This window comes from Sinocyclocheilus grahami, unplaced genomic scaffold (assembly GCF_001515645.1).
Source record: "Sinocyclocheilus grahami isolate Dianchi unplaced genomic scaffold, SAMN03320097.WGS_v1.1 scaffold188.1, whole genome shotgun sequence".
Lineage (NCBI taxonomy): Eukaryota > Metazoa > Chordata > Actinopteri > Cypriniformes > Cyprinidae > Sinocyclocheilus > Sinocyclocheilus grahami.
Window position 1 is genome coordinate 567,897 of NW_015505367.1, and position 11,994 is coordinate 579,890.

General features: G+C 42.7%; 1 protein-coding gene across 4 annotated transcripts in view; it reads left to right on the plus strand.

Moving 5' to 3' along the window:
• The window catches only part of dpydb (dihydropyrimidine dehydrogenase b), a 168,681-nt gene that overhangs the window by 45,270 nt on the left and 111,417 nt on the right, over window positions 1-11,994 (plus strand). For all 4 annotated transcript variants that reach the window (XM_016284786.1, XM_016284785.1, XM_016284783.1 and 1 more), the window contains 2 exons: window positions 5,916-6,112; window positions 8,058-8,139. In XM_016284786.1, the coding sequence (XP_016140272.1) occupies window positions 5,916-6,112; window positions 8,058-8,139 (279 nt within the window). The remainder of the gene's footprint in view (window positions 1-5,915; window positions 6,113-8,057; window positions 8,140-11,994) is intronic.

The following is an 11,994-nucleotide window of genomic DNA, read 5'->3' on the forward strand; positions in this document are numbered from 1 at the left end:
TGAAGAGACAGGCCTATGATAAGAGAGAGCCTAGGCAGAGAGCCGACCAGAGTCCTACAGGGACAGGTGGTTAAAAAGGGGAGGGTGACAAAAACAGGAACGCCAGACCGACTAGACTAGAAAAATAAACAAAACAAGACTGGGTCAGAAAACACAGCATGCACTGAGACGATCTGAGCTACAGAACAACACATTACAGACTTACACAAGACAGCAACCATAAGGGCAAGATAAAGGGAAGATAATGAGGACAAAACGGGGTGCAGGTGAGGAGGGAGAATTAGCTAACAGGGATAATGAGAGGGGCGTGGTAAACACCATGATGACAGCAGAGCACATGGCGAGCCGTCAAAACAAAAGGCCATGTGCACCATGACAACAAAGCCTAAGCAGACCCCACCGAGATCGTGACAGTACCCCCTCCCCTAAGGAACGCCACCAGGCGACTCTAGGGAGGGGGGTTTACCTTGTGTCCGGCGGAAGTCCTCGATCAGCGACTGATCCAGAATATCCCGAGCCGGAACCCAACTCCTCTCCTCAAGACCGTAACCCTCCCAGTCCACCAGGTATTGGAAACCCCTGCCACGACAACGAACATCTAGTAATCTCCTAACAGAATAGACAGGAGAACCATTCACTAGACGAGGGGGAGGGCGGGCAGGGGATGAAATGTTGGCATTAAGGGGAGATCTGAACACAGGCTTAACCCTGGATACATGAAAAACAGGGTGCACCCGACCAAGAGAGGGAGGCAACTTGAGCCGTACCGCCACCGGATTAAGGACCTTGGTGATCTGGTATGGACCAATGAACCTAAGCACTAACTTGCGAGAGACAGCCTTGAGAGGCAGGTCCTTGGTAGACAGCCATACCTTCTGACCACAGACATAGCGGGACGCTGGAATCCGGTGACGATCAGCCGCTGCAGGCAGTGGAGAGCTCGCTCGAGATCCTGATTGGCTCGCTCACACTGTCCGTTGGTCTGGGGATGAAAACCTGACAACAGACTCGTAGATGCCCCGATCTGTTGACAAAATTCCTGCCAAAATGGGAGACAAACTGGGGACCCCTATCAGAGACCACGTTAACCGGAAGACCATGTATCTGGAAGATGTGGTCAATTACCATTTGGGCTGTCTCCTTGACAGAGCGGAGTTTTGGTAGGAGCACGAAATTAGCCGCCTTAGAGAAGCGATCCACCACCGTGAGAATAATGGTGTAGCCTCTTGAAGGGGGTAAGCCAGAGACAAAATCTAAGACTATGTGTGACCAGGGACGAGAGGGGATGGGCAGGGGTTGGAGTAGACCAATGGAGGGATGGTTAGAGATCTTGTTCTGGGCACAAACAGAGCAAGCCAATACAAACTGCCTAACGTCCTGGCCAATAGAGGGCCACCAAAATTGCTGGCGGATGGCAGCCAGCGACCTCCTGACTCCTGGATGGCAGGTAACCCTAGATTCATGCCCCCACTGAAGGACCTCAGGGCGCAGTGAACAACCTACCCGCAGGATACTCAACTGGCACTTCCACCCTTCGTTCGGCCTCCTCCACCCTCCGTTTGACGTCCCAGAAGAGGAACCCCACCACCACTCCTTCAGAGAGTATGGCATCGGCTAGGGTCTCCTCTCCTGTGCGCTCAAACTGGCGGGATAGAGTATCGGGCTTAACGTTCCTGGACCCGGGCCGGTATAAAAGGGTGAAGTTAAATCGGTCAAAGAAGAGTGCCCAGCGAGCCTGGCGCGAGCTCAGCCTCTTGGCCAAACGGATATATTCTAAGTTCTTATGATCCGTCCAGACCAAGAAGGGCTGCACTGACCCCTCCAATCAGTGACGCCACTCACCCAAGGCCAACCTAACCGCCAGCAGCTCCCGGTTGCCAATGTCGTAATTACATTCAGCTGGGTTGAGGCGATGGGAGAAACATGCATAGGGGTGCACCTTCCCATCCTTAGCGGACTGCTGGGACAAGACTGCGCCTACCCCGACCCCAGAGGCGTCCACTTCCACAATAAATTGTCGTTCGGGATCTGGAATGGAGAGAACAGGAGCAGAGATAAACCGGGACTTTAATTTATCAAAGGCCTCCTGAGCCTGAGGACTCCAGTTGAACGGTACCCTGTTGGAGGTGAGCGCCGTTAAGGGTGCAGCTACCTGGCCAAAGTTCCTGATGAATCGCCGGTAGAAGTTGGTGAAGCCCAAGAAACACTGCACAGAGCCTTTCTGGAGTCGGGAACTGGCCACTTAGCGACAGCCTCGACCTTGGCCGGATCCGGCTTAATCTCCCCAGCTGAGACAATAAAGCCTAAGCACGAGGCTGACTTGGCATGGAACTCGCACTTCTCTGCCTTGACATAAAGCTGGTTCTCCAGCAGCCGTTGTAGGACCTGGCGCACGTCCTGAGTGTGTACCTGAAGGGATGGAGAAAAGATGAGAATGTCATCGAGGTACACAAAGACAAACTGGTTAATCATGTCTCCCAACACGCTATTGACCATGCCCTGGAATACAGCAGGGGCATTAGTAAGCCCGAACGGAAGGACCAGGTATTCATAGTGTCCCATGGGGGTATTAAAGGCTGTCTTCCACTCATCGCCCTCGCGAATGCGGATGAGATGATAGGCGTTGCGGAGGTCTAACTTAGTGAAGACCGTGGCTCCCTACAAGAGTTCAAAGGCAGATGACATTAACAGCAAGGGGTACCTGTTTTTAACAGTAACGTCATTTAACCCTCGGTAATCAATACAAGGACGCAGAGAGCCATCCTTCTTCTTAACAAAGAAGAACCCAGCACCAGCAGGGGAAGACGAGTGGCGACTGAGACCGGCTTTCATGGATTCTTAAATGTATTTGTCCATAGCCTCTCGTTCTGGACCTGACAGGGAAAAGAGACGACCCCGGGGCGGAGAAGTGTCTGGGAGGAGATCGATAGCACCATCGAACGCCCGGTGGGGGGGCAGCGAGGTGGCCCAGGACTTGCTGAAAACCAGCCACAGATCATGGTACTCCCCCGGGACCCCAGTGATATCAGCCACCTCAACCTGCAACACAGGAGACACAGACACAGGAGGAGAGACTGCACCTAGGCAACACGCATGACAAGACTGACTCCAAGACACAATCTGGCTGCGGGACCAATCCACATGAGGGCTGTGTTGAGCCAACCAGGGGTGCCCCAGAACAAGAGTAGCATATGGGGACTCCAGGAGGAACAGCACAACAGACTCACGGTGATTGCCCGACACAACAAGACTTACACAGGGGGTGGTGTGGGTGATAGTGGCTACAGGCTGGTCAGAGAGGCCCCAGACAGCGACAGGAGAGGAGAGCGGAATGGCAGGGATGCCCCAGCTCTTGGCCGTGCTGCAGTCCAGAAAGCTGACTTCGGCTCCAAAATCAATCAGGACCTTGCAGGAGTGGGCAGAGTCTTGGTAAGTGATGGTAGCAGAGAGTTGGGTGCGTGACTGCGGGGAGATTAGAGGAGAAACACCCACCAGGACTCCCTGCTTGACTAGTGGGCCTTGGCTTTTAAAGGACATGACTGAGCAAAGTGGCCCTGCTTTCCACAGTAGAGGCAGAGGCCCCGAACCAGCCTATGTTGTTTCTCTTGAGCCGACAATCGATGTCGCCCCAACTGCATGGGCTCAGGTTCAGCCAGGGATGAAAGAGGTGGTGGGGGGTTCTTAAAAGAACCTCCAGCCCCCAGGACGAGCGGGGAGCCAAGCGTCGCTGACGCAAGCGGAGTCGGGTTTCGACTCGAGTGGCCAGATTGATAAAGCCCTCCAGGTCTTGGGGTAGATCTTGAGTAGCAATCTCATCTTGGATTTCGAAGTTAAGCCCCTCCCGAAACATAGCTCGCAGCGCCACCTCATTCCAATCGCAGGAAGCAGCTAGAGTCTTAAATTGAATGGTATGTTCCGTCACGGAACGGCCTTCTTGACGGAGCCACGCTAGTTTGGATGCTGCCTCATCTCCTTTAACAGAGCGATCAAAAAGCTTTGTCATCTCACAGCGAAACTCCTCAAAATCAGTGCAGAAGTGGGCTCTAGCATCCCAAACGGCAGTCCCCCACTCACGAGCCTTTCCTGTCAGCAGAGAAATGACATAAGCAACCTTTAACCGTTCTGTAGCATATCGGCGTGGTTGCAGCGCAAACACCAGCGAACATTGAGATAAAATACCCGACATGAATTTGGATCTCCATCATACAAGGGCGGGTTGTTGGCATGCGGTTCGGACTCGCGGTGAGAAAGAGACAGGGGGACCGCTGAAGCGGAGGATGACAGAACGTCTTGCTGGAGTTCGCGGAAGCGGCCGCTTAATTCAGCCATTTGGGCATTGAGGGTTTCAACCTCCTGAGTGGTGGATGAGAGCTGGCTGGCTTGATGGCCGAGGAGAGCTCCTTGATGAGCGAAGGCCGATCTAACAAACTCCTCACCCGCTGGATCCATCTTGGTCAGTCCGTACTGTCAGAAACGAGACCAGGATCCAACAGCAGGTGAAACAAAAAATTCAAAGTTTATTGAAAACTGTCATAACAGAAAATGCTCAGTCAATAAATCAGCCGGATAGCAAATCCGCTAGCAAATAGCCAGCTTTGATCAGCGCGGAGGTCAAACCAGCCGCTGCAGAGCCCGCAGAGAAGAGAGGCGGCGAACCGGCAATTGAAAGCCACCGCTGAATTCCAGAGGTAGTGCCGAGCGTGGGCAGAGAGGAATCGGAAGGGGCTGCCATGAAGAGACATGCCTATGATAAGAGAGGGCCTAGGCAGAGAGCCGACCAGAGGCAAAAACAGGAACGCCAGACCGACTAGACTAGAAAAATAAACAAAACAAGACTGGGTCAGAAAACACAGCATGCACTGAGACAATCTGAGCTACAGAACAACACATTACGGACTGACACAAGACAGCGACCATGAGGGCAAGATAAAGGGAAGATAATGAGGACAAACCGGGGTGCAGGTGAGGAGGGATAATTAGCTAACAGGGATAATGAGAGGGGCGGGGTAAACACCATGATGACAGCAGAGCACATGGCGAGCCGTCAAAACAAAAGGCCATGTGCTCCATGAAAACAAAGCTAAGCAGATCCCACCGAGATTGTGACATTATGTCTAACTGTGCTTTATTAAATGTCTATAGTACAACATGGTTATCACTGGCATTTTTTTCCACATATGACAACCTTTCGGTAGGATGACCCAGCTTTACAATAGCCTGCTCTCCCTTATATCTAAAACTAGTGTGTCCATCTGTCAGATGTCTAGCTGTCCCGTCTTCACCCCTGTCTTATCTTCTCTTCACCTGACCTAAGTGAATCTTTCCATTTTCACATCCCCCCGCTTTGAAAAAAAAATCATCCTGAGAGGTCCAGAGAGTCCTGCAAGAGAAGACTAGCCATACCGTCCCATCAGCTGCTTCCCCCCGTCACCTCTCACCACAGAGATGACAGCTCCTCTCTTCTCAAATGTGAAAGGCCAGGGTTGTTTATCAGCCTGTTGATTAGATAAGCCCTAGACAGGGCCATCAGCGGCCGCTCACCTCCCCTCCTCTCCTCAGTATGAGCTCGCCAACATACACAGACCAGTCCCTGCATTAGTGTAAAGCAGGAACCGTACAGTACATCACATACAGTAAATCACATTATATGCCTAGGGTGGCTTCTGGTAAACAGTCAGTTGAGATGCTGCAAACGAAGCCTGAAAGGCTTTCTGGAGCTAAATAAGAGAGGAAAGAGAAGAAGGCGATCACAGCGTAAAGTTATTTCATTATGCCTGAGCGGATCTAAGCCAGGGAGGTCAACTTTGAACTGTAACTTGCAGTTCCTTATAAATATTCCAGAGGTTACAGTGCCAGGGAAATAGGATTTATGTATTTTATGGAGCCAGAATAAAGGTGAAATTTGCTCTCCTCAGGTGTTCAGTAAGATGGGCATCCCTCAGATCAGGAATCCAGAGCTTCCTCCAGCACACGAAATGCCGGAGAGCTTCCACACGAGGATCGCTCTCATTGGTTGTGGCCCTGCCAGCATCAGCTGCGCCTCCCTCCTGGCTCGGCTAGGCTACGATAACATCACCATCTTTGAGAAACAGAAATACATCGGTGGCCTCAGGTAAAGTAAATGATTCTGCAGTGATCCTCTTAACCTAAGCCTGAAAATCATGCTGGTCTTGGTCTTGCTGGTGGACCACTGTAGTCATGTTGTTCTCCAGAAAAACATTATCAATGTGCTGTCATAGTCATCTTATCAGTCGACTTAGCTGTCTAGTTTTTTTGACAAAAATACTGTAGGTTGGTTAATTGTCAATCAAATAAACAAGCACAAAAATAGTAATTTTAATAGGCCTTTAAAAACAAGTAGACTTACAAAATATTATCAATGTTAGCAAACATTTTGTTAGGATAACTAGTATGTTATTAGAATATTATTTATTTTATTAATAGTATATTAAGGATAGGTAAACTGATTTTAAATATAACACAAATGTAATTAAATATGACAGTTTAGAATATTACATATTTATTTATTTGTTATTATTATTCAATGTCATTTTATTAATTTTATTTCTGAATATTAGGTATTTATAATTCTGCTCAAAGGTTGGGTCAATGCAATGTTTGGGTTAATGTTTTAATGCAATGATGTATTAAAACATTTTTACAGTTATATTTTTCAGTTACTTGTAATAATAGTTCACATGTTACTGTTTTAATGTATTTTTTATTAAAGGGGTCATATGATGCGATTTCAAGTTTTCCTATCTCTTTGGAGTGTTACAAGCTGATTGTGCATAGATAAGATCCCTGAAGTTGCAAAGACTAAAGTCTCAAAACCAAAGAGATATTCTTTATCAAATTTAAGACTCTGCCACGCCCCCCTAAAATGACTCGTTCTAACACGCCCCCACATATCTACTTCACTATGTGGAAATATTTGCATAATGCCGCCCAAATGTTCACGCAAAGAAAGAATGCGTGGTTTCGGTAACCGCAGTTAGTGTTGATGCAGCCATGTCAGGGAGACGCTGTTTGTTTCTAGGCGAAAGCAAAAGCACTTTATTTGGCCTTCTGAAAGTAGATGCATTTAGGAATATTTAAGATAGACTGTTCCCCTTTCGGGCTTTACATTTATTTTGAAAGATGAAGCTCGCGATTATGGTAAGGTGCGTTACATTTCCGATGAGTGCTTGCAGTGTTCAGCCAATCACAATGCACTGGGTCAGCTGGCCAATCAGAGCAGACTGCACTTGTCAGAAGGAGGGACTTTGTAGAAAACGAAGCGTTTGAAAGAGGCGGGGCATAGAGGACCTACAATAATGTACAGTATTTGAAAAATAATGTGTTTTTTGAACATTAAAGCATGTCAACATATTCTGTTACACCAAATACACAAAATAAAGATCTTTAAAAAAGCATCATATGACCCCTTTAAATAAATGCAGCCTTGGTGTGCATAATAGTCGTCTTTTAAAAATATTTGGGAAAAAAAAAGGTTCTTCCCGACCCAAACCTTTTGAACAGAAGTATATGTCATAATACTGCTTGCTTGCTTGCTTATGTATTCATTAATTAATTTATTTGGTTTTGTGTTGGTAAGATTAGTTTCTCTGATATATGTTCCTCCTGGATTTTTAATGAGCAGAACATGTGCTTGAGTGCAGAGAGATCACATGTGCGATTTGAACAGGTGCCGTTTGCCCCGAATGTTATTTACTGAAGAAGTCTGAATGATACACCATCTTGTAATTCCCATTATTATTATTTTACTCACGCCCGATGGAGAATGAGATGTTGACAAATGCGCTATATCTTTCACATGCGTTATGGGGTTGTTCACGTGGACATCGATTTGTACAGCGTCAAAGTAACTGGACATCATTCATTTTCAATGAGAGGTGGCACAAGCATGAGCTAGAGAGATAAAGTTGAACAGAGCTCAGCAGACTGATCGATCAGGGCATCCTGATCATGACTAAACAATAGGGCTATAATGCCACAAAGAAACAATTGCAAATATTAAAAGTTGTATTTGTGTGTCTCCCTGTCTTTGTTTGCAGCACTGCTGAAATTCCTCAGTTCCGTTTGCCCTATGAGGTGGTGCAGTTCGAGATTGATCTGATGAAGGATCTTGGCGTAAAGGTACCAGTGAAAGAGAGATGGGGGGATGTCAGGTCCTTCCAACCCATCAACAGCCAAATATCACTGACATTAATAACCATGCAGGGAAAAAAGCAAGCTAACAACACACAATTAAAAGCCACATTAGTGAGGCAAGTGGCAAAGACATCCATCTGTCCATTGCCTGAGAGCTATGATGGTGAGAAATGGCAATCGATAGTCCTCATCCAGATCACCTGACCATGATTAATTTGATTTTAGTCTTGAGTGAGCTGGAGAGAGACAGAAGGGGTGAGGGAAAGGGTTTCTGAAACTCAATGGAGGTTGGTTAAGGTTAGGTAAGGGGGACATCGACTCCCATGAGCTTACCCTCAACACTTCATTCATTTTTTAGCAAAGAAATTCAATTTCCAATTATTTTAATCGAGAAAATTAGTGTTGATGATGATTCCACCATGTTCTGTGAACAAACACACTTAATCTTACTCAAATAATCCCCCCCCCCCAAAAAAATATAAAAATAAAATAAAATATTTATCTTGGTCCTAAACAGACTTAGAACTACATACAATTTTACAAAAGTCATCTTTACAATCAAGCACTGAAATGTACTAATATTAACATTAATTGGCTTAACAATGTGCTAAATTATTATTTATAATTTGATCATATTATTTATTATTTTGTTAACACGTTACATTAAGGTTCCCTTTATAAAGGGTTTATAAAGGTGTTAATAAATGACTAATAACTCACTTACAAATGCATTATAAATCATTGATAAGTAGTTATAAATGCATGAATAAAAGGGTGATGTTGATGCAATACCTGCCAAATAGTGAGCCATTTTTAACTCACATGTTATACATGCTTAACAAATATATTTATAAATATTATTTAACTCAAAACCCGATTCCTGATTTTATTCATGATGCAGCAAAAATTTACTTTTTTAGCAAGACTAAAGGGTGTTGTATTTATGGTTTTCTCATTTATATCTCATGACTCGTGTCACTTTTCTTACAATGTTTCTTACCAGAATCTGCTCTGTACCTTACCCATGATTCTCCGCAAAAGTTAATAATGTCTATCCACAGCAATGATTAGAAACCGATATATTTAGTTTATCAAGATTAAATTATCATCTTGATTTTTATTTTTGGGGGAAAATCATACAAGCACAACCATGACTTGATGAGATATTAATATTGAAAATGTTAATTCCAATATTACCTGTGAACTTTAATGTAATGAACCATTAATTAACGATTTATAAACATTAATAACCTGTGAAAGTGCACCTTAATGTAACGTGAACATCTCTGAAGCAGTTATTAATGAGTTATAAATGTTAATAACATCTAAAAGTGAACCTTAATGTAAAGTGATCACATGTGAACCATTTATTAATGATCTATAAACGTTAGTAACATGCAAAAATGAACCTTAATGTAAAGTGAACACCTCTGAGCCACTTATTAATGAGTTACAAACGTTAGTAACACATGAAAGCAAACCTTAATGTAAAGTGAACATCTGTGAATCAGTTATTAATGATTTATAAATGTTAATAACCTGCAAAAGTGCACCTTAATGTAACGTGAACACCTCTGAACCATTTATTAATGAGTTACAAACGTTAGTAACCTGTGAAAGTGAAGCTTAATGTAAAGTGAACATTTGTGAATCAGTTATTAATGAGTTATAAACGTTAATAACCTGCAAAAGTGAACCTTAATGTAAAGTGAACACCTGTGAACTGTTTATTAATGAGTTACAAACGTTAGTAACCTGTGAAAGCGAACCTTAATGTAAAGTGAACACCTGTGAACCATTTATTAATGAGTATTAAACATTAGTAACCAGTCAAAGTGAACGTTAATGTAAAATGGACACAATAATTATGTATTTATTGATTGATAGATTATTATTGCAAACACAGAAAAGTTAGTATTGTTCTGGTGAAATACATTTTATTGTTGTTGCACTACATTAGCAAACAACTTTCAACTTGAAACAAAAGATTAATCTTTTCTTTTACAGCACACTAGAACAATACTGAGCATAACTTCACACAAAAAAAGTGGCTTATAAAAGTAAACTCACATTATAACTAAGCATCAAATCTATACAACAAAAATATTTGATAAATGCAAAATCAATAAAGGCACCTAAATATTTGTATTTTATCTAATTTAACAGTTTTGAGAAAATAATTAAATAAATGACTGAAAGCACCATTAAAAAACATTATTATATAAATAAGAAATCAGTAATTACTTTTTTATAGCATGATAAAGCCCACTGTAACTTCACTATTTGTTCATTCGCACTCAGTAACACTACCTGCGCGCGAGCAACCCGACCGGAAGTGCCAGAACGGTTATTTATTTGTATGGTAATGAATTAATTCAACTAACAAAGGGATTACACATATAAACATTTGAAAAACATTCTCTCCAGTGTCACCTCACAGTTAGCTGAGCAGTAAAAAGAATAAACACAATGTGAGAGGACGCTTCAGAGCACTTTGGAACAATCCTAACAGCGTGACTTCTTCTTCTTCTTTGAAAACGTGACTTTACATCGGATGCTCGCTAGCGCAATTCACAGGCCTTGGTGACACACAAACAACTATACAGACACACAGGCTTTGGTGATGTGATCCTGAAAGAATATAATAAAAATGCATTATATGCAATGACATTTATTTTAATAATTTTAATTAATATTAGTAGTAGTAGCTATATACTTAAAAAAAAACATATTTTTCACAGGTTGTATTGAAGTGCAGTGAGGAAGCAGGATTCAGATTCAGCAGTACCTACTATGTTTATTAAGAAGATTACTGAACTCAGGGAAATGTAGGACAACAAACCATTCACATAAAAACGAATTTAGACAACAGGTAAACTAAAACTCTAAAAAGAGCTAAAACTCTACTACTCTATACTGTAGGACTATAATAGACCAGAGGAGAAAGGAACAAAATACAACAGAATGCAATAATATAAAGAAGAATTACTAAGCAAACAAACACATAACTAAATGTGACATTATATATTACATCGTATAATAATATGTAGCAAAAACATTAGAAATCTGTGAAAATTAATGTAAATTATATGTTGCTATACAATTTCTGATCCTTTCTGGTGTGCAAATGTGTGATTCTTTTTTATTTATTTATTATGTTACATTTTGGAAATAAAAAAGGATCACATCACCAAAGCTTGTGTGTCTGTAGTTGCCTGTGTGTCACCAATGCCTGTAATTGGCGCTAGCGAGCATCCGATGTAAAGTCACGCTGTTAGGATTGTTCCAACGTGCTCTGAAGCGAAATTATAATCTCACATAGTGTTTATTCATTTTATGGGTCAGCTAACTGTGAGGTGACACTGCAGAGTATATTTTTCAAGTGTTTATATGTGTAATCGTTTTGTTAGTTGAATTAATTCGTTACCATACAAATAAATAACCGCTCCGGCACTTCCGCGGTTGGTTCGTTCATGTGCAGGTCACAGTACTGAGTGTGGATGAACAAATACTGACGTTACAGTGGGCTTTATCATGATATCAAAAAAAAAGGTGATTACTGTTTGCTTATTAATATGATAATGTTTTGTAACTGTGCTTTCAATCATTGATTTAATTATTTACTCAAAACCTAAATTAGATAAAATATAAATATGTATTTTTTTGGTGCTTAGTTATAATTTGCTGGAATACTTTATTGTGTTTCTGAATTGTTTAATTTGAGTTTACTTGTATAAGCCACTTTCCATGTGCAGTTATGCTCAGTAATGTTCTTTAAGTAGTTTTGTTTACTGATATAGTGCATCAATAATAAAATACATTTAACCGAGAGAAAAAAAA